General features: G+C 39.7%; 1 protein-coding gene across 2 annotated transcripts in view; it reads right to left on the bottom strand.

Annotated features, from left to right (window-relative positions):
* Nucleotides 1-683: 683 nt before the first annotated feature.
* The window catches only part of znf277 (zinc finger protein 277), a 35,792-nt gene continuing 13,902 nt past the window's right edge, over nucleotides 684-22,573 (bottom strand). For both annotated transcript variants that reach the window (XM_060928203.1, XM_060928204.1), the window contains exons 5-12: nucleotides 20,926-21,017; nucleotides 18,677-18,787; nucleotides 18,334-18,466; nucleotides 18,119-18,186; nucleotides 17,909-18,005; nucleotides 8,400-8,442; nucleotides 8,144-8,318; nucleotides 684-1,530 (exon numbers count right to left, since the gene is read on the bottom strand). In XM_060928203.1, the coding sequence (XP_060784186.1) occupies nucleotides 1,356-1,530; nucleotides 8,144-8,318; nucleotides 8,400-8,442; nucleotides 17,909-18,005; nucleotides 18,119-18,186; nucleotides 18,334-18,466; nucleotides 18,677-18,787; nucleotides 20,926-21,017 (894 nt within the window). In that variant the 3' untranslated portion in view covers nucleotides 684-1,355. The remainder of the gene's footprint in view (nucleotides 1,531-8,143; nucleotides 8,319-8,399; nucleotides 8,443-17,908; nucleotides 18,006-18,118; nucleotides 18,187-18,333; nucleotides 18,467-18,676; nucleotides 18,788-20,925; nucleotides 21,018-22,573) is intronic.

The following is a 22,573-nucleotide window of genomic DNA, read 5'->3' as shown; positions in this document are numbered from 1 at the left end:
CACATTAGCAATGTATAGAGTGGATTTCTGATTAGTTTAAAGTGATCTTCATTGAAAAGAACAGTGCTGTTGGAGACTATGTGGACAGGCGGAAGCAGATCATGCACATGTGTTCTGGAAATGCCAAAAAATAGAGACGTACTGGAAGGGAGTGTGGTGCGAACTAAAAAAAATACTGGGATATGAGATACAAAAAACATCTTTGGTACTGTATTTGGGATATATACCACAAGACGAGGTCCAAGGAGAAGATGTATACCTGTTAAAAGTATTACTTGCAGCTAGCCGAAAAGCAATTACAAGAGCATGGTATAAGGAAGACCCCCCAACTCTAGAACAGTGGCTTAGTATTGTGGAAGAGATTTACAGCATGGAAAAGCTATCATACATTTTGAAAATGAGGGAAGAACAATTTGAAAAGAAATGGGAGAAATGGTATTGGTACAAGGAGGAAGATGATACCACGGACTGAATGATAATGTGTCAGACTTGATTGTTTACATCTACAACAGTATAAATGAAGGGACCCATAAGCTGTTCATACCTTATTTCTTTTATTTTATAGTTATTGTTATTACTATATCTTTTTTACATTATTTTTCTGTTCTTTTATTCTTGTACATTGTATTTGGATGTAAAAGATCTAATAAAAAACAAAGTTTAAAAAAAAAAGAACAGTGCTTTTCTTTCAAAAATAAGGACATTTCAAAGTGACCCCAAACTTTTGAACGGTAGTGTAAACTAATATAAGAGTACTTCGCCAAACTACCTCAGTATACCTTAAAAACAAAACGTGAGGGCCGAATGTAAATTTGGGATTTGCAGTAATACAGTAATAATGTGCATGAGAAATGTAGAACACACTTCAAGTTCTGTTCGATTAGCTTTATTTACACTTGCGACAATTATGAAATGACTTTCATCTTTGATATAAATGTAATAACTGAATACTGAGATCCAAACTTCAGGCAGTGAGTCAGTCACGTGAACAAAAACATACAGTACACAGGATAAATTAAGTTTCTTCATGAAAACTATTCAACTCTGACGCATTGAAGTGATATAAAAATGAGTGTTTCTTTTGGAATCACTCGAGTGTGTATGAGAAACTATATTATCATGAATTTCTGTGATGCATTCTGAGAACACCACAGCGAACTGTGTTTTACGAAAAACCTGCTCATTATATAAACACCACTCTCTTATGCGGAGTTTACTGTACAGCAGCAGAAATGTTCTTGTGCAGACATTTGCCGCTGTGAAGGAGGCACCGTGCTCACGACAGTGAGCATTTCCAGGGCAAAACAACAGTGAAGTCTGTGTGTGTTGGGGTTGATTGTAGTTGGCGATGCCTCCTAAAAGTTCTTCAGGAGTTTGTTCAGCACACTGTTCTGCTTCAAGGCCTTCAGGTTGGAGATGTCCTCGGCGAACACAGGGACGTCCGAGTTCTGTTCAGCTCCTTCACACTCACTCTCGCTGTCGGACAGAGCTGTGAGAAGAGCATCGTTCTCATATGTTGGGAAATAGTACCTACAAACAAAGGGAGGGACAGGAACTTAAAGAAAAACTGCACACTCAAATGTGCATTTGAGCTGGAAACTAAATGAAATGACTGTATTGTGATGAAACACATCACATGCTGGTGTTAATATTGACAAAATCATTTTTATTTAAAAAAAAAAAAATCTGCATTTTATGATTTGAAAAATGGATCAAATCGCCATCTACTGGTTAAAATCATCCTGAACCCGATAGTTCACTGAAAACAGTACAAAGACAACATATCAAATGTTGAAACTGAGAAATTATTGTTTTTTTTTTTTTTTTTTAAATAATACAGCAACACATTTCAAAAAAGTTGGGACAGGGCCATGTTTACCACTGTGCTGCATCATTTCTACTTTTAACAACACTCTGTAAACGTTTGGGAACTGAGACCAATTGCTGTTTTTTTGAAAGAGAAATGTTGTCCCATTCTTGCCTGATATACAATTTCAGTTGCTCAACAGTTCTGGGTCTCCTTTGTCTTATTTGGTGCTTCATAATGCACAAAATGTTTTAAAGGCGAGGCAGGTCTGGAGTGCCAGCAGGCCAGTTTAGCACCCAGACTCTTACTACGGAGCCATGCAGTTTATTATGTGCAGAAAGCAGTTTGGCATTGTCTTGCTGAAAGAAGGAAGGCCTTCCCTGAAAAAGATTTGGTCTGGATGGCAGCATATTGCTCTGAAACGTGTCTATATCATTCAGCATTAATGATGCCTTCCCAGATGTACAAGCTACCCATGTCATGTGCACTAATGCACCCTCATGCCATCACAGATGCTGGATTTTGAACTGCGCACTGATAACAAGCCGGATGGTCCCTCTCCTCTTTAGCCTGGAGGACGTGGTGTCCATGATTTCTAAAAGGAATTTCTAATTTTGACTTTTGCACAATTTTCCACTTTGCCTCAGTCCATCGTAAAAGAGCTCGGGCCCAGAGAAGGTGGCGGTGTTTCTGGATATTGTTTATATCTGGTTTTAACTTGCATTCGTGGATGCAGTAATGAACTGTTTTCACAGATGATGCTTTTCTAAAGTGTTCCTGAGCCCATACAGTGATTTCCACTACAGACACGTGTCTGCTTTTAATGCAGTGTCTCCTGAGGGCCTGAAGATCACAGGCATCCAGTGTCAGTTTTCAGCCTTGTCTCTTGCATACAGAGATTTCTTCAGATTCTCTGAATCTTTTAATGATATTATGGACCATAGATGATGTGATCCACAAATTCTTTGCAATTTTACATTGAGGAACGTTATTCTTAAATTGTTGTAGTTTGCCCTCGCAGTCTTTCACAGAGCGGTGAACCCCTCCCCATCTTTACTTCTGAGAGACTATGCCTCTCTGGGATGCTCTTTTTATACCCATTCATGTTATTGACCTGTTGCCAATTAACCTAATTAGTTTTTTTTTTTTTGACATGACAAATTTTTCAGTGTTTTGTTGCCCCTGTCCCAACTATTTTGAAATGTGTTGCTGACATCAAATTCAAAATGAGCACATATTTTTCAAAAAGCAATAAAATTTCTCAGTTTTAACATTTGGTATACTGTCTTTGTTCTGTTTTCAATGAAAAATAAAGTTTCCATGATTTGCAAATTTTCACATTGTTTTTTATTTGTTTTATGCAATGTCCCAACATTTTTGGAATTAGGCGTGTGTGTGTATATATGTTAACACCCTCTAATCAGCGGTGGGTAGCCCACCTGCCCCAGCCCCCGCCTCTGAGTGGGAGTCTGAAACTGCGCTCATTTTCAATTATATGCTGATTGAAACTCATTCACATGAGTCTACGCCCCCAGCCCCTCCCCGCCTTCCCTCAAAATTATGTAGTGGGTGGAGTTAGGCTCAGAGCTGGGGGTGAAGTTACAGTTTAAATGAACGGTCAATCAAGAAAGCATGTTAATCTCAGAATTCAGCAAGTGTTGATAAGTCTCACTATTTTACACTTTATGTACAATGCTGTACTGAATCACAAAATGAATATCATAAAACACGCAACTTGTCGTGTCACAGAGAAATCGGAATACGCAAACTCCTCTGTCCCGAAGACTCACAAAGTCCTGACGCCAGAGTCTCCTTCCATGAATGTTAAATAAAGATCTCCTTCAAGGAAACTTCAAGTTACGTATGAGTTTACATTTTTAATCCTTTTATTATTAGTCTTAGATTATGTTAAGGGTCGACCGTACAAGTCATTCTGAGTGAGCTGTTGCTATAGGAACGATAACATATCACAAGGAGTGCATTAAAGGGGAACTGAAGGCAAATTTTTTATCATCAAAATTCTATTTCTCATTTTATTAAATATCGGAATGCATTTTCGATAGCCATTTTGTTGCTGCTATAGCAAGTTATGAGTGTTTGAAATGTACTACGTACAACCCCGATTCCAAAAAAGTTGGGGCAAAGTACAAATTGTAAATAAAAACGGAATGCAATGATGTGGAAGTTTCAAAATTCCATATTTTATTCAGAATAGAACATAGATGACATATCAAATGTTTAAACTGAGAAAATGTATCATTTAAAGAGAAAAATTAGGTGATTTTAAATTTCATGACAACAACACATCTCAAAAAAGTTGGGACAAGGCCATGTTTCCCACTGTGAGACATCCCCTTTTCTCTTTACAACAGTCTGTAAACGTCTGGGGACTGAGGAGACAAGTTGCTCAAGTTTAGGGATAGGAATGTTAACCCATTCTTGTCTAATGTAGGATTCTAGTTGCTCAACTGTCTTAGGTCTTTTTTGTCGTATCTTCCGTTTTATGATGCGCCAAATGTTTTCTATGGGTGAAAGATCTGGACTGCAGGCTGGCCAGTTCAGTACCCGGACCCTTCTTCTACGCAGCCATGATGCTGTAATTGATGCAGTATGTGGTTTGACATTGTCATGTTGGAAAATGCAAGGTCTTCCCTGGAAGAGACGTCGTCTGGACGGGAGCATATGTTGCTCTAGAACCTGGATATACCTTTCAGCATTGATGGTGTCTTTCCAGATGTGTAAGCTGCCCACGCCACACGCACTAATGCAACCCCATACCATCAGAGATGCAGGCTTCTGAACTGAGCGCTGATAACAACTTGGGTCGTCCTTCTCCTCTTTAGTCCGAATGACACGGCGTCCCTGATTTCCATAAAGAACTTCAAATTTTGATTCGTCTGACCACAGAACAGTTTTCCACTTTGCCACAGTCCATTTTAAATGAGCCTTGGCCCAGAGAAGACGTCTGCGCTTCTGGATCATGTTTAGATACGGCTTCTTCTTTGAACTATAGAATTTTAGCTGGCAACGGCGGATGGCACGGTGAATTGTGTTCACAGATAATGTTCTCTGGAAATATTCCTGAGCCCATTTTGTGATTTCCAATACAGAAGCATGCCTGTATGTGATGCAGTGCCGTCTAAGGGCCCGAAGATCACGGGCACCCAGTATGGTTTTCCGGCCTTGACCCTTACGCACAGAGATTCTTCCAGATTCTCTGAATCTTTTGATGATATTATGCACTGTAGATGATATGTTCAAACTCTTTGCAATTTTACACTGTCGAACTCCTTTCCGATATTGCTCCACTAATTGTCGGCGCAGAATTAGGGGGATTGGTGATCCTCTTCCCATCTTTACTTCTGAGAGCCGCTGCCACTCCAAGATGCTCTTTTTATACCCAGTCATGTTAATGACCTATTGCCAATTGACCTAATGAGTTGCAATTTGGTCCTCCAGCTGTTCCTTTTTTGTGCCTTTAACTTTTACAGCCTCTTATTGCCCCTGTCCCAACTTTTTTGAGATGTGTTGCTGTCATGAAATTTCAAATGAGCCAATATTTGGCATGAAATTGCAAAATGTCTCACTTTCGACATTTGATATGTTGTCTATGTTCTATTGTGAATACAATATCAGTTTTTGAGATTTGTAAATTATTGCATTTCGTTTTTATTTACAATTTGTACTTTGTCCCAACTTTTTTGGAATCGGGGTTGTAATATATGAGTTCATATGTCAAAGCAATGGCCGTAAACGAGATTCATTGAGACCTGTGTGAGACATCGTAGGACGGAAGTAAAACGTACAGCGGAAATCAAAGCGACCAATATCTGCCAACGTTCCCTGTGTCCGAAATCGCTCACTCGTTCACTACTCCCTGTATAGGGAATTACTATATAGAGGTGAGCTCATTGGTAAAATGAAAAAAACTCTTTCGGACACCAGTCCGTTGCGCTGGTATTTACGTCATTACTGTCGCACAATTAAAACGTGCCAGATCAGGCGGCTGGTGGTTTTTTTATGATAAATCCATATTATACTGAGCGTATTTCCCACATTAATCAATACAAAGTACCTGCATCTTTCAGTTCTTTTAAATCAAGGCTGAATACTTTCTTCTTTGCTGCTGCCTTTTATTAAATCAAATTTGAGACTTTTAATTTGATTTCTTTCAGCGCGACCGCAATGCATGATGGGATATATTGCTTTGGTTAGTGATCATCGTTGTACACTTCTTTTCATGATGCATTGTGGGATACTTTCAGTGCACTATATAGGCTGTAAATAATCCTCACTAAGGTTTCGGACAGCGCTACAAAATGGCGTCCTCACTATACAGTGCCCTATGTAGTGAGTAGGGAGCGATTTCGGGCACAGGGGTCGTCAAAAGACGCGTGCGCCCTTTTTCGAACGCTGATGTAATCAAGCCGAAAGTTTTGTTTGTTTTGAAAGCGATCATAGCCCAGGAGTAATAGGGTTATACCCGGAACAAATTAGTAACAAGCTGAAAATTTCAGAATATGTTCAGAATACCTTTAGGAATAACATACTAAAAGTCCCCGGAAATCCCCCTTGTGCTCTCTGAGAAATTCAAGATGGTGTCCAAAATGGCCGCCAAATGGAGATCTGCCCATATCTCAGGCCCAAAACAAAATATTAATGCAATTAAAAGGTCAGAATATATGTTTTGTAGGGTAGGAAAGTAAATTCCAACATGTGTGTATTAATTACATTGTGTATTAACATTATATAATAACAATGTACACATTATTATAACAGTATATTTGTGTATAGTGTGGATCCATTGGTTACTCGTTCACTCCGTATCATCCTATTCTGCTCACAAAACAACAAACAATTACTAGGGGTTGGAGCACTTATTTTCATTAATATTAAAGTAAATTGGTGGTGTAAAATGAAAAATGGCATGTTAAAAGGTCATGCTGAGTTCAGTCATTTTTAAAAGGTCATGCTGAGTTCAGTCATTTTTAAAAGGTCATGCTGAGTTTAGTCATTTTTCGTCCGAACACACTGGCATTGCTAGTAGTAAAGACTGGCGCTAGAAACTCAAAGATTAATTTTTTTTCCACCCTTAAACAAGCTTGAATAAATTCCCTACTTCATTGATGGTACAACAAAGGTCCAAGCATTACAGCTGAGGCACTGAGAAGTGTTTAAGTCTACTCATTGTTTATAAGCAAGAGCTTTTATTGAGGCAGACCTTTTTGTCATGAAAGTCGCCGGAATGTTGAAGAAGTGTACTGAAACAGCTTGCCATTGTAGTTTTAGAAGATAGAGTTCTCAAATTTAATTTCCCTTTAATATTTTATCAAAGCTTAAAGATGCACTAAATATTAAGGAAATTGATGTCTAATTGTTGTCTTACATTATGTTCATGTATGTAGGTAGCCTACTAAGCTAATCTGTCAATCATGTCAACCATCAAATTCCATGTAATTTCCACATTAATGACCTTGTAATCTTGGTTAATTTTAATTTTAACAGTGTGACAATGGTGAATTTGCATTGCTTGTATGAGAGAACATATAATTTAACATTTTAATTGCATTTATATCATGTTTTATCCCTGAGATATTGAAAAATCTCCAATCGGTGACCATTTTGGACGCCATCTTGAATTTCTCAGAGAGCACAAGGTGGATTCTCGGGGACTTTTAGTATGTTATTCCTAAGGGTATTCTGAACATATTCTGAAAAATTCAGCTTGTTACTAATTTGTTCTGGGTTGGACTCAATTTTGAGCTAATGCTCTTGGGCTAATCAGGAAAGTTTGAAAAAAGTCGGCAGTAATCGTCATTTAAACTCGTTTTTGTGCAATATTTCGTTTGGAAAAGAGTTTTCAAAATGGCGGCACTGACACCTGGCTGACACTTCACGTTTTGAAGTCTCGCAAAGATCGCGCGGATAAGCGACACCTGCCGTGGACCAAACGAACTAAATTCGACATGGCTAAAAACCGAATAGGCCGATAAGTATAATATTTAATTGCAATTAGTTGCCAATACAAGTCACAATATAAGGTTACTAAAACCGAAAACGTAATTGAATAACACGTTAATTAAGAAATAAAGCAAGTTTAAAAATGACTTCAGTTCCCCTTTAATTATGAACCTGTGAACTGAACTACTGTCAGAGCTGCTGTTATAGAAAATTAATCCACACCGTCTGACTGAACAGAATCAAAATTTCATCAGCACTCTGGTATAACCGTGTACAGCCCACATAATAATAGTATGCGGTAAATGTGGTTGTATGCTGTATAACTGATTATTAAATACAATATAATAAAGAGTGTTCGGTGGATTCTTCACTCACTGTGGTTGGTCCCAGGGTGAGCTGTCTGGAAGCTGCATCACATGACCGGCCTCCTTCAGGTGCTGCACCACTTCCTCTTTGGTTCCGAACTTCCTCTGGCAGCCATGACAGCGGCACTGGTGGAGCTCACGGCGGATGTAGTTCACGAGTTTGACTTGCTGGTAAAATTTCAAGTCTGGACAGGAAACGGTATGACAAATGAGGAGCTGCATTTCCTGTTGCACTTTAAAGGTTGGAATGATGAGACTGTACTCACTGAGATCTGTTTTTAATTTATGGAGGTCAAATTGATGAGCATCCTGTAACAAATAGAAATAAAGTACATGTCGATATACAGTAAATCATAATGAAACTGACTTAAATGTCGTAAGAAATGTCAAAATGGCCATTTCTATGGTAATAAATTACATGAGAGTATGTTATTGGGCGCGCCATATAAACGGATTTAACAGAAACGTGTGTAACCTTGGATATAGTAAAGCTTTCTGTCAGGGGATTATTATTATTTTTTTTGGAATTTTATTGAAGGAGTCTTCAGTGTTAGGTCTTTGTCACCGTCAAAGGTTAAAGGAGTACGCCACCCCCAAGTGAAATTGAGTCAGTCCCTGCAGTCCCTAGAGTTGGATGAGTGAGCCAAAGCGTTTTGTAGCCGACCCAGCCATTGTCCTGATCTGGAAACGTCCCGGTTAGCTTTAGTTTAGCGTAGTCGCTGTAATCACGTGTACATTCACATCGAGTACACATATCAATGCAAATTAACACGAAGGGATTTACTAGACCAATTTATATCTGGAACTATTTTCGGCCACAGCACAGGCAAAGCACCGCTGCAGGCGCAAAGACACCACGCAGCACCACAACTTCCGTCAATACACCAGTGTTACCAGGGAAACCAGGGTTTTCAGGTGCTGCGTGGTGTCTTTGTGCCTGCAGCGGTGCTTTGCCTGTGCTGTGGCCGAAAATAGTTCCAGATATAAATCGGTCTAGTAAATCCCTTCGTGTTAATTTGCATTGATATGTGTACTCGATGTGAATGTACAGGTCATGAGAAATAATTATAAAAAATCTTGAGTTATTTGATTCACTTTTGCAACGACAATGCTAGCTGGACACGCCGGATTACAGCGACTATGCTAAGCTAAAGCTAACCGGGACGTTTCCAGATCAGGGCAATGGCTGGGTCGGCTACAAAACGCTTTGGCTCACTCATCCAACTCTAGGGACTGACTCAGGTGGTGTTTACATTAGACCATATCCGTCTCGTTTTCGTCGCGGATGCACTGTCCGTTCACATTAAAACGCCGGGAAACGACTCCACAGGCGGAACAACTTGAATCCGCCAGAGCCCACGTATTCAACCCAGTTCGTATCTGATCCGGTGCTGTGTAAACATTGAGATACGAGGAAACGCAGTGCTGAGCTCTAGCTGACGTCGTCATTGGACAACGTCACTGTGACATCCACCTTCCTGATTCGCTGGCGTTGTTCATGCCACGCTGGTCATGTGACGCGACTGCTGAAAAGCGGCGTGGACTTCACTTCCTGCTATTGTTTCCGCCTTGTATCACCTTTTTGTTTTTCATTAAAGAGTATAAAAGTATGAATATAATGCTTTGCCATTCTTAATGTTGTTCATGGTAAGATGCAAACACTGCCCATTGTGTAGTTATGATTGTCTTTAGGCTTGCCATCCTTCCACTTGCAAGTGGTGAGTGACTTGCGCATGCCTGATATGCACTGAGATCACACACACAGCGGCTCAGTCCCGAATCGCTGCTCGTGCGCTTCACTCGCGCACTCTGTGAGCTGCGCAGGGCCGGAGTGCGCACCCTCCAGAGGGCACTCGCTGTTCAGGGCGGAGTGATTTGGAACGCAGCCGCTGAGTAGGAAGCGCTGAGCCGCACTGACACATTTCAACTTACGTGCCGTCTAGTCATGTGATTAGCGTATCCGTGTATTGGCGTTGCTGTGTGCACGCGAATCGTGTATTGGCGTTGCTGTGTGCACGTGAATCGTTTTAAAAACGTTAATCTGACGATCCGCTGATACGGTCTAATGTAAACACCACCTCAATTTCACTTGGGGGTGGCGTACTCCTTTAAGCTGTAAGATGTGAACGTCTTTCTTGATAAATTGCATTTTTTTGTCATTAAATTTAAGACATACAGTACCAGATAGAAGTTTGGATACACCTCCTGATTCATAGGGTTTCTGTATTTTTTTTTTTTTTAAACAATATTATTTACATCGTAGCAATACCGAAGGCATCAAAACTATGAAATAACATCTGGAACACGTATAGAATTGTGTGGTAAACAAAAAAAAGTGTCTAAAAAAACAAACAAAAACAAAATATATTTCATTGGCATTATCTTCACCAGCTTTATGAGGTCGTCACCTGGAATGCTTTTCAATTAACAGGTGCCTCGTCAGAAGTTAATTAGTGCAATTTCTTGCCTTCTTAATGCGTCTGAGATCAAACAGTAAACAGTAAATAATAAACATCGAGTAAATAGCCCTGTTCCACAACTGTAATAATCCATATTATGTCAAGAACCGCTCGACTAAGTAAAGAGAAACGACATCCATCGTTACTTTAAGACATGTAATCAGAATTAGTGTCCAAACATTTAAGCTTAAGTTTAAAATATAGCTTTTATACAGGGGGCTGTAAAAGTAGGTATACAGTAACGAAAAACAAAACGTTCGCACAAAACGTCATTTTACTGATTATACAGCACCCTCCACGATTATTGGCACCCCTCGTTAAGATGTGTTCTAATAAATTCTTTTTTTTTAATAATATCTGACAACAATGCAAAAAAAAGAGAAAAATCCAACCTTTAATTCAAGTGCATTTATTCAGTGGGAAAAAAATCCCACATTAAGAAATAATTCTTTTACATGAAATCATGTGTGCCACAATTATTGGCACCCCTGATGTTAATACTTTGTACAACCCCCTTTTGCCAACAAGACAGTACTTGATCTTATCCTATAACATTTCACAAGATGGGAGAATACAGAGAGAGGGATCTTTGACCATATCTCTTTGCACAATCTCTTTAAATCATCCAGAGTCCTCTCCTATGCACTCTCCTCTTCAGCTCACCCCGCAGGTTTTCAATTGGGTTGAGGTCTGGGGACTGAGATGGCCATGGGAGGAGCTTGATTTTGTGTCTGGTGAACCATTTTTGTGTAGATTTGGCCACATGTTTAGGGTCATTATCTTGCTGAAAGACCCAGTGACGACCCATCTTCAGCTTTCGGGCAGAGGCCACCAGATTTTGATTTAAAATGTCCTGGTATTTCAAAGAGTTTGTGACGCCATGCACCCTAAGGTTCCCGGGGCCTTTGGAAGAGAAACAGGCCCACAGCATCACCGATCCTCCTCCATACTTCACAGTGGGCATGAGGTACTTTTCCGCATACTCATCTTTTGTGATGTATTAGAGTGTTTGTTGCCAAAAAGCTCTATCTTGGTCTCATCTGACCAAAGCACACGGTCCCAGTTGAAGTCCCAGTACCGCTTAGCGAACTCCAGACGTTTACGTTTATGCTTGTAAGTGAGAAAAGGCTTTTTCTGTGCATGCCTCCCAAACAGCTTGTTGGCGTGTAGATAGCGCCTGATGGTTGTTATGGAGACTTTGTGACCCCAAGATGCTACTCTTTGATGCAATTCTCTAACAGTGAGCTTTGGAGAACTTTTTACTTCTCTTACCATCCTCCTCACTGTGCAAGATAAACTTGCATCCTCGTCCAGGCTTGTTTGCCACTGTTCCAGTTGTTTTAAACTCCTTGATGATTCCTCTGACTGTAGATATGGGCAGGTGTAGGCGAGCGGCTATTTTCTTGTAGCCGTCGCCTGAGTTATGAAGGTCGACACACATCTGCCTTACTTGAATGGTGTGTTCTCTTGTCTTTCCCATGTTGAAGAGTGGATAAGAGAAATAGGCCTCTGTGTCACATCATATTTATACCCCAGGGAAACAGGATGTGATGAATTACTAATTAAAGGTTCTTAGATACTCTGATCAACTTTATAAACTACAGTAGAAATGACAATGCTTCCATTACATTTATTTTCTAGGAATTGTTATGGGTGCCAATAATTGTGGAACAGGTGATTTTATGAAAAATTATTTCTTAGTCAGGGATTTATTTATTTTTTTTAAATTCACTTGAGTTAAAGGTTACATTTTTCTACAATTTTCAGTGTGAGATTATGCTTCTGCAATAAAAATTGAATTTATTTTAAGGCTTTTAACACGTCCTAACCAGGGGTGCCAATAATTGTGGAGGGCGCTGTACAAACATATCAATAATAACATATCAATCCCTCAAATGTTCAAACAGTTTGCCCCCGGCATTCAGACACTCCGCTAGTCGAGTGTGGACACCCATGCACACTCTGGCACAAAGGTCTTTATCAGCATCAATTTCCCAGCAAGCCTCCCGTATGAACTGAATCGTGGCATCAACAGAACGTGGCTTGCGTGCGAAAACCCTACCTCTTAATGAATTCTAGTATTAAATGAAACCTAGCACCACTATTATAATACTGGTAATACTGGAATAATCCTTACTTTGGCAGCCCCCTGTATGTAAGGATCTTCCACATCATGAAACACCCATCAACATGTAAAAAAAAAAAAATTATATATATTATGAATTATCTACGGAAGCCGTGAGAGGCCCTTCATATAATCTTTTTTTATTCACCTTGTTATCCCGAGATAACAACATAATGAATTCAGGGTCTCGAGAAAACAACACAACTAATTCGAGATCTCAAGAAAACAAAACCGTTATTTCGAGATCTCGAGAAAACAAAACCGTTATTTCATGATCTCAGCTGGATCACTGTATCTCCATCGGTAGAGACGAAGCCGGGCCAGTCTTCTGCGGAGGTGCCGCGGACTAATTTTGAAATGATCCCTTATTAAAAGGCTTAATGCAATCTCTCCCTGTGTCAACCCCTGATCAGAATATTGCCTTATTAGGTGATCGATTATTCCAGACATTCTAATGACCAAAGTTGCGTCTATACAGAATGAGAAATAGCCCCAAAGTCAGCATATCACAAGTCTCTTGGCGCACCTGAATGAACCATTTCTCAGCTGTTTACTCGAGATCATGAAATAATTGTTTTGTTTTCTCGAGATCTCTAAATAACGGTTCTATTTTCTCGAGATCTTGAATTAGTTGTGTTGTTTTCTCGAGATCCTGATGTTGTTATCTCAGAATAACGGTTTTATTTTCTCGAGATCTCGAATTAGTTGTGTTGTTTTCTCGAGATCCTGATGTTGTTATCTCGGAATAACGGTTTTATTTTCTCGAGATCTCAAATTAGTTGTGTTGTTTTCTCGAGATCCTGAATTAATTATGTCGTTATCTCGGAATAACGGTTTTGTTTTCTCGAGATCTCGAATTAGTTGTGTTGTTTTCTCGAGATCCTGAATTAATTATGTTGTTATCTCGGAATAACGGTTTTATTTTCTCGAGATCTCGAATTAGTTGTGTTGTTTTCTCGAGATCCTGAATTAATTATGTTGTTATCTCGGAATAACGGTTTTATTTTCTCAAGATCTCGAATTAGTTGTGTTATTTTCTCAAGATCCTGAATTAATTATGTCGTTATCTCGGAATAACGGTTTTGTTTTCTCGAGATCTCGAATTAGTTGTGTTGTTTTCTTGAGATCCTGAATTCATTCTCTCGGAATAACGGTTTTATTTTCTCGAGATCTCGAATTAGTTGTGTTGTTTTCTCGAGATCCTGAATTAATTATGTTGTTATCTCGGAATAACGGTTTTGTTTTCTCGAGATCTCGAATTAGTTGTGTTGTTTTCTTGAGATCCTGAATTAATTATCTCGGAATAACGGTTTTATTTTCTCGAGATCTCGAATTAGTTGTGTTGTTTTCTCGAGATCCTGAATTAATTATGTTGTTATCTCGGAATAATGGTTTTATTTTCTCGAGATCTCGAATTAGTTGTGTTGTTTTCTCGAGATCCTGAATTAATTATGTTATTTCGGAATAACGGTTTTATTTTCTCGAGATCTCGAATTAGTTGTGTTGTTTTCTCGAGATCCTGAATTAATTATGTTGTTATCTCGGAATAACGGTTTTATTTTCTCGAGATCTCGAATTAGTTGTGTTGTTTTCTCGAGATCCTGAATTAATTATGTTGTTATCTCGGAATAACGGTTTTATTTTCTCGAGATCTCGAATTAGTTGTGGTGTTTTCTCGAGATCCTGAATTAATTATGTCGTTATCTAGGAATAACAAGGTGAATAAAAAAAGATTATATGAAGGGCCTCTCGCGGCTTCCGTAATTATCCATTAACTAATAAAACAAATTAAATTATTGGCACATTTCTGAGGTCAGGACCTGATGTTATAAGAAAAAAATAATCATTCTGAGAGAGAGAATGATGAGAATTGACTATTTTCTTCCAATCATCTTAGTCTTATTCTTTATAAAGCATACAATATACGAACAGCATGTCTTCTTAACCTGCTTTTACACTGGCAGCGGGAACAAGTTGCACCCACTTTCCTTTGTGTTTTCACGCTCTCTCTCTATCCATGACAAAACGGAGATTAAACAGGTAAACACGAAAGTGCGGCTGCATAAATCTGTGATCAGAAGCGTGTTTTTAACTCGCTTTATTGTCCTCTTGCTACTCGTTTCTGTTTAAACGTTCAGCGATTTGCTGGTAAATTGGCTCGTTGTGGCCCGATTTCTCCAAATCCAACTGGGTCTCTGCATCTCCCCACAACTGGATGAGGGTAAGAACAACTTCTTTACTCCAGTTATGACTGTGATTGACTTGGAAATCGCTTGACTCCATTGTTTAAAAGGTGGAGAAGTTTGACAAGGAAAAGCACTGGCCGTTGAATTTGCCGTGAAGCGGTTTTGTCTGGATGATAAATGACCCAGATGAACGCTACCGTGCATCCGCAAGACCTCCTACTTGCCAGCGATTGTGTTCAGACGGTAAACGGGAACAAGTTGCGCTCAGAACAAGAAGTTCCAGAACAAGTTGCACCACCTTGTAAAGTGGAGAAAGCTGCACCCACTGGTGTCAAATTGCTCCGGAACAACTTGTTCTGGCGCAAGTGCTCGAGGAAAAGCAGCTTTAAAGTGCATATCCTGGACCAAATTCGTTTTTTTTTATTTTATATGAAAGTATGTCCCTTAGGGTGCATCAGTTGCCCTTACTTTCTAGCCTAGTAAACTAGACCCACCCGCCTAGCGGCCAAAAATATTTTTTGCCTAGCGAGTGGGTCTAGCCTCGCACCATATAAACAAAAACACCCCGGGCATCAAATTGTGCCCGCCAATCACAATGCAAGGTTTTTGTTTGGATTCTTTGGGCGGGCTTTTGCAGGAGTGACGACAAAGCTGCGCGACGCTGGAGAAAGCACAGCAAGAAAGATGGCTACGGCTAGTGAACAGCGCGCGTTTGACTCCGCTTTGGAATCAGTTTTAGAAGAATTAGACTTGGAGTTTTCGTTGAAACATGAGCAGGAAGAGGCTCTTCGCTCATTCCTTTTCAAGAAGGACGTTTTCGCTGTTTTGCCGACCGGCTATGGCAAAAGTCTGATCTACCAGCTGGCTCCGCTCGTAGCCAAAAGGATGGGGCTAGTTTGTGCAGTACGAAGAATTAATAAACAGCTTTGAAACATTACTTTTTGATTGTTTCTTATTTTCCCGTGTGGCAGCGGGGGCGTGGTCAAGCGCCGGTCTGTGACAGGAGGGCGGAGTTGGGGAAGGTAAGTGGCAGAATCGCTTCACCTGAGTGTGATTAATCTATGTTTTGTGTGTGTTCTCCCCAGTAAACCGGGCTATTTAAGGAGGGAGAGCGAGAGCAGAGGAGCTCTCTCCGCAACCAGACAACCGGAATGTGTGTGCGCGCGTGTGGCTGAGAGAGAAACGTATTCCACTGAAAAGTGAAAATAAAAGAGTTTTTGCGAACTCAGTCTCTGTCCTGCCGTCCTCTGTGCTCCACCCACATCTAGTGAACGTTACATCCCGTTATTTTAAATTTAAGGGAAATTATTTCACCAAACACCACTAAATAAAAACTCTCAAAAACAGTTTAAGCAAACCCTTGAAAAACACTTGAAAAAAAAAAAAAAATGAGTGTATGTGGTACAGACTCCAAACTTGTGGTCATTATCTCCAAACTTCTTAATATCTAGAACCTGTTTATTAATTAATACGCATTTTGAAAAATTATTTATTTCAAGGTCTCCCCCACTGCTTTCTGTCGCTCTGACTACGTCACAGTCACTGTTGCGCTGATTGGTCAGAGCGTTGGCCTATACGCACAGAGACAGTTTGAAAGACAGCGGTTTGTTCCTCCCACACCCTTCGGAAATGTCTACGGATCGAGGCCAGACTAAATATTCACATTTAGTCTGGCTTGCCAGGCTACTTACTTTCATAAAATCTGATGCATTTTTGTTTGGGTGTTCCTTTTCACCAATAAAGACATCCTGTAAAATTTTTTGACCATATTCAAAAGTCTAATGGTGGCACCATGAGGTTCATTTTTTGCCAAAAACGCTTATGTTTTCACGTAAGGTTTGAATCACAGTGTTGGACTCCATTTATTGATTTCTTGTGAGCCAGAGATGATGTTAAGAACCTTTGCAAGGGATTGAGAAGCATTAATGTGATTCATAATACATTTGCATTGTTTAAAAGTAGTTGAACAATGATTCAATGAACAGCCAAAACTCAAACTGTGCTTGATAATATATTTAGAATATGTACTAAAAATGTGTATCTAAGATATTTGGTATACTCTATAAGGTGCCATAATGTTTCATGAAAAGTGATTGAAATTGTGTCATAAAAGTCATAAAATAGCAGCTTTTTCCATAACTTTGAGCTCCTGGTGCCACCATTAAACTTTTGAATTTTGTCAAAATATTTCACCCAGTGTGTTTTCTTACCAAAAGGAACATAAAAACAAAAATGCATCATGATCGGAGGAACTTTTCATTTTTAGGGGGCAACTGATGCACCCTTTACACCCTCACCCAGAAGGGTAATTTTGCACAAGGCCATCTGTCTACAGCAGAAAAAAATAAAATAACAAAACGCGTCTGGAAAAATCCCAAGGGAGTCTGGAGCCAGATTCGTGACGTCACCTGTGGAAGCGCCAGCAGGCTGCGCGAGCTTTGCACGGTTTCAGTGCACAGCCTGTGTAGACCAAGTTTAGCAGCTAGCGATTTTGCATTGAAATATGGAATTGCCACCTGAGCGCAATGTGGGAAACGATGAGTACTAATCCCATCAAGATTGGTGTTGCTACTCCCTCCTACGATACATCTGTTAACCATTTTAATAATTACGCGATAACGTTGAAGAAATTTGCAGAAAACCACCAGGTCGTTTTCTCATAAACAAACCAGCGCTGACATAGGATTCAGAGGGAGGCGTCCCGCACGCGACGTCACGAAAATCAATGTTTCCCGGGAAATCCAAACACCAGGTTTTTCAGAGGCGGACCAATTCGCCTCAAATGGCTTGATTTCAAACTGAATTTTTCTGGTATTGCGCAAGGTAAAAAAACTGCACAAAATGTGACAGATATTTGACCAAAGTTTAATAATAAAATAGGAGAATTACATTGATCTCGCTCCTGAATTTACCCGTGATATGCACTTTAAACAGTCTGATTCCAAGCAATATCAAAATCATAATGCATGAAGTGATGTGTGCGGAGTGGGAATATTAATAATAACCTGCATGTGGGTGTAGATCTTGTCCATCGTTTCCTCCTGCCGCTCACAGAACAGACAAACAGCACACACTGGGTGAGCCTGCCAATCGGACCAGTCGCTGCACACAACACAGCAATCTCACAAATCTACCAGCAGACCTTATGACGTACGTGCAGGGGATTCAAACACGCCCATGCCGTCTATGGTAGAAAATCTAAAGGAGGCTCTTACTCCTCTTCATCCTCGAGCAGCTCCCGGTCATCCTCAGACTGCACCTCCTCCCAGGTCTTCCCCAGCTCCTGCACACGTTACAATAACCACTTCAGCTTGCCCTCTTAACCAAAATCAGGTCTGAATGGACTTTAATATCTGTATAAAACAATTACTCTTCAAATACTTCGCATACGAGTGACTAGAATCTGATATTCATGACCTGAAACACACACCAGGTAATTGATGACATAGAAGCGATCGTAGTCGTGATTGCTGGCGTTGATGCGTCTGTGTTGCTTCTTTCTCATGTGATCTTTCAAAGTCGTCTTATCTCGAAAGATCTTCTCACAGTACAGACACTGCATACTGCCAAAGCACAAAAACTTTTAAAGACAGGAAATGTACTTTCTTTCATTATATACACACACAAACAGTACAAACTGCGCTTTGGACGTGTTGCAACTCCATGCAGCCACCAAGAGAGGGCACTCTACTCAAAGCTACGTCCTTTCTCTACTAGAAAATCTGTGTATCTCTGTAGTAATCTGTGGCTGTGTGCAGCAGCTGCAGGATTACTTGTCCAGTTTCCTTTCCAGCGTATCGAGGAACTGCGTGCAGTAGACGATGTTGTCGGGCAGGCCGATGCTGAACGCGTGCTCTCTGGCCATGTGATTGAGCAGCAGAGACCTAGGAAAGGATGAGGAGCACAATCAGAGCACGAGGACAGGAGAAACATGCACCACATCTATTCATCACTATTCAGCGAAATATAAATTAGTATGAAATATTAAAGGGGAACTGAAGTCATTTTTAAACTTGCTTGCTTTATTTCTTAAAGATATTTTCCTGGGCTTTTCTCACCCTCATTATTGGACAGGACAGTGCAGAGACAGGAAACGAGCGGGAGAGAGAGAGAGACGGGGAGGGACCGGGAAACGACCCCGGGCCGGAACCAAACCCGGGTCCCCGGACCCACGGCACGGCGCCCCATCCACCCGAGCCACGACGCCCCCACTTGCTTTATTTCTTAATTAACGTGTTATTCAATTACGTTTTCGGTTTTAGTAACCTTATATTGTGACTCATATTGGCAACTAAATATTATACTTATCAGCCTATTCGGTTTTTAGCCATGTTGAATGTAGTTCATTTGGTCCACGGCAGGTGTCATTTATCCGCGCGATCTTCACGAGACTTCAAAACGTGAAGTGTCAGCCAGGTGTCAGTGCAGTGCCGCCATTTTGAAAACTGTTTTCCAAACGAAGTATTGCACAAAAACGAGTTTAAATGACGATTACTGCCTACTTTTTTCAAACTTTCCTGATCGCTATCAAAACAAACAAAACTTCCGGCTTGATTACATCAGCATTCGAAAGAGGGCGTGCGCGTCTTTTGACAACCCGTGTCCGAAATCGCTCCCTACTCACAATATAGGGCACTATATAGTGCGGACGCCATTTTGTAGTGCTGTCCGAAACCTTAGTGAGGATTATTTACACCCTATACAGTGCACTCAAAGTATCCCACAATGCATCAGGAAAAGTAGTGGACAACCGATGGTCACTAACCAAAGTAATATATCCCATCATGCATTGCGGTTGCGCTGAAAAAAATCTAATTAAAAGTCTCAAATTTGATTTAATAAAAGGCAGCAGCAAAGAAGAAAGTATTCAGCCTTGATTTAAAAGAACTGAAAGATGCAGGTACTTTGTATTGATTAATATGGGAAATGCGCTCAGTATAATATGGATTTATCACAAAAACACATGCATGCATTTATTATTTTGAAAACCCACCAGCCGGCTGATCTGGCACGTTTTAATTGTGCGACAGTAATGACGTAAATACCGGCGTGACGGACTAGTGTCCGAAAGTGTTTTTTTTTTTCCCATTTTACCAATGAGTTCACTATTTAGTCCTCTATATAGTAATTCCCTATATAGGGAGTAGTGAACAAGTGAGCAATTTTGGACACAGGGAACGTTGGCAGCTGTTGGTCACTTTGATTTCCGCTGTACGTTTTACTTCCGTCCTACGATGTCTCGCACAGGTCTCAATGAATCTCGTTTACAGCTGTTGCTTTGACATATGGACTGATATATTACAGAGCATATTTCAAACACTCATAACTTGCTATAGCAGTGACAAAATAGCGATCAAAAATGCATTCCTATATTTAATAAAATGAGAAATAGAATTTTGATCATAAATTTGCCTTCAGTTCTCCTTTAATGTTATGATGGGACAGTTATGGTTTTCCAAATGCAATGATTTCTGCTTAAAACGCTGCATTTTACAGACTGCACTTTCGCACCAATCCTTCAAGAGTTCATTCAAAACGAGCATTGGTGTCAGCGAAAAATCTCTGTTCTGGTTTGAAAACTATCTTGATAGCAGATCGCAGTCAGTATCTATTAATGGAAGTCTCTCCGACCCTTTCTCGGTCTCTTTAGTACCACAGGGTTCAGTTCTTGGACCTTTGTTGTTTCTCACTTTCATAAATTATCTACCCATAAACATAAAACACATTAAAACTTATGTTTGCAGATGATGCAATGCAACTGGAGAGTAAATATTACATTCAAAAATATACTGTTAGAGGAACTAGAACTTTTTTTTTTTAAAGAGCTCTAGGCCTCAGTCATTTATCAAAACTAATTTCTTTAAATTTTTTTTACCTGCTAGTTCTTTAAAAAAAAAAAAAAGTAGGCTTTTTAAAAACAGCATATTGCTGATACACCTGGAAATGAGAACATCCTCAGGTGTGTTTGTCAGGAATAAGAAACCTGTGTGTGAGAGACAGAGATATCAGCAGTAGTTCTTGCCTATTTCCGGTAAATTCTTCATTGCAGAACATGCAGCTCCGTTGAAAACTGGTATCGTCTCTTTCCTTCTGCTGCTGTTCAAGAACCTCCTCCTGCTCGACACACAGCAAAACTCCTCAACAATTCAAACACATCACTCCTTCACGAGTTCATTCAAAACGAGCATTGGTGTCAGCGGAAAATCTCTGTTCTGGTTTGAAAACTATCTTGATAGCAGACTGCAGTCAGTATCTATTAATGGAAGTCTTTCCGACCCTTTCTCAGTCTCTTTAGGAGTACCACAGGGTTCGGTTCTTGGACCACTATTGTTTCTCTTTTTCATAAATTATCTACCCATAAACATAAAACACATAAAAACTTATGTTTGTAGATGATATTGCTATTTTTAATGCTAGCAAGGACTTGAATGAAATTCATCTGAAATTGCAAGAGGATCTAAACAACCTTTCATCTTGGTTTGATAGAAATGAACTGATGGTGAACACGAAGACCATGGTGTTCGGTTCAGTGACGCGTTTATCTAACACCTCATTTAGTAATAGTTTGTCATCTTTAAAGCAGTCGAATTTGGAGAGCACACCAAGTATGAAATACCTATGAGTTACTTTGGACCCTTCTTTGAGCTGGAATGATCACAGTGACTAGCAAGAGATTAGGGATATTGGGACATTTAAGAAAATACGTCGATACCAAGACCAACAAGATGATCTTTAACACCTTGGTTTTACCTCTCCTCGAGTACTGTGATGAGGTCTGGTCGAATGCAGATGTGACTAAGTCGGAAAGGCTCTATCGTTTGCAGAAAAGAGGCGCACGTTTGATACTCGAAGAAAATCAGGGATGAACATTCTGAAGTCCTTTTCAGAAAGCTAAACTGGGTTCCTATTGTCGAAAGATGGAAATTGAACGAATGTCTGATGGTGTACAGATGTATGAACGGACTTCTACCTGAATACATACGTAAAATTTTTGCTAAAAACTCCATAATTATAACACGAGTAAAGAACGATATTCATATCGTGAAAAACTCAAAATCAGGAAACAGGACTTTTACTTTTTCAGCTGCTACGTTATATAATTCTCTGCCCGACGATGTTAAAAAAACTCGAGACTACGAAGACATTTAGAATTAACTATTGGAAACACTTTTCTGGTATTTAGATATATTTTTATAAATGGAATACAAATTTCATTCATTATTAATCATAATAATATGCTTATTACTTATTTTATATTATTATATATATATATATTTTACAAATTTAATAATGTAGATATAGATTATTAGCATAAGTTTATACACATCTCCAATGGAATACAGCGTCAACTGAGTGGATCTTGTGTCTAATAAAGCTATCTATCTAACAAAAGTTTTATTTATAAATGTAAAGAAATAGCTGTTTTATTTCTTAAAGGTAGACTGACTTTCAGATTTTTCACGTTTAGGTCAAGAAAACAATTTTCCCCGACACCCGATTATTTTCGTTTAGTGTACCGAAAGCTACTGAATTCGCATCACAGACTTCCAAATTTTTTTTTTTTTAAATAGAACAATTAATGAATGTAGAGCCCCATGGCCCTAAATTCTCCGCTATTTTTTCCTGCTTCACCATGACCCAATACAAGATACTACGTCATGCATCACGTG

This window comes from Neoarius graeffei, chromosome 8, assembly GCF_027579695.1.
Source record: "Neoarius graeffei isolate fNeoGra1 chromosome 8, fNeoGra1.pri, whole genome shotgun sequence".
Lineage (NCBI taxonomy): Eukaryota > Metazoa > Chordata > Actinopteri > Siluriformes > Ariidae > Neoarius > Neoarius graeffei.
This window is presented reverse-complemented; position numbering and strand designations above follow the sequence as displayed.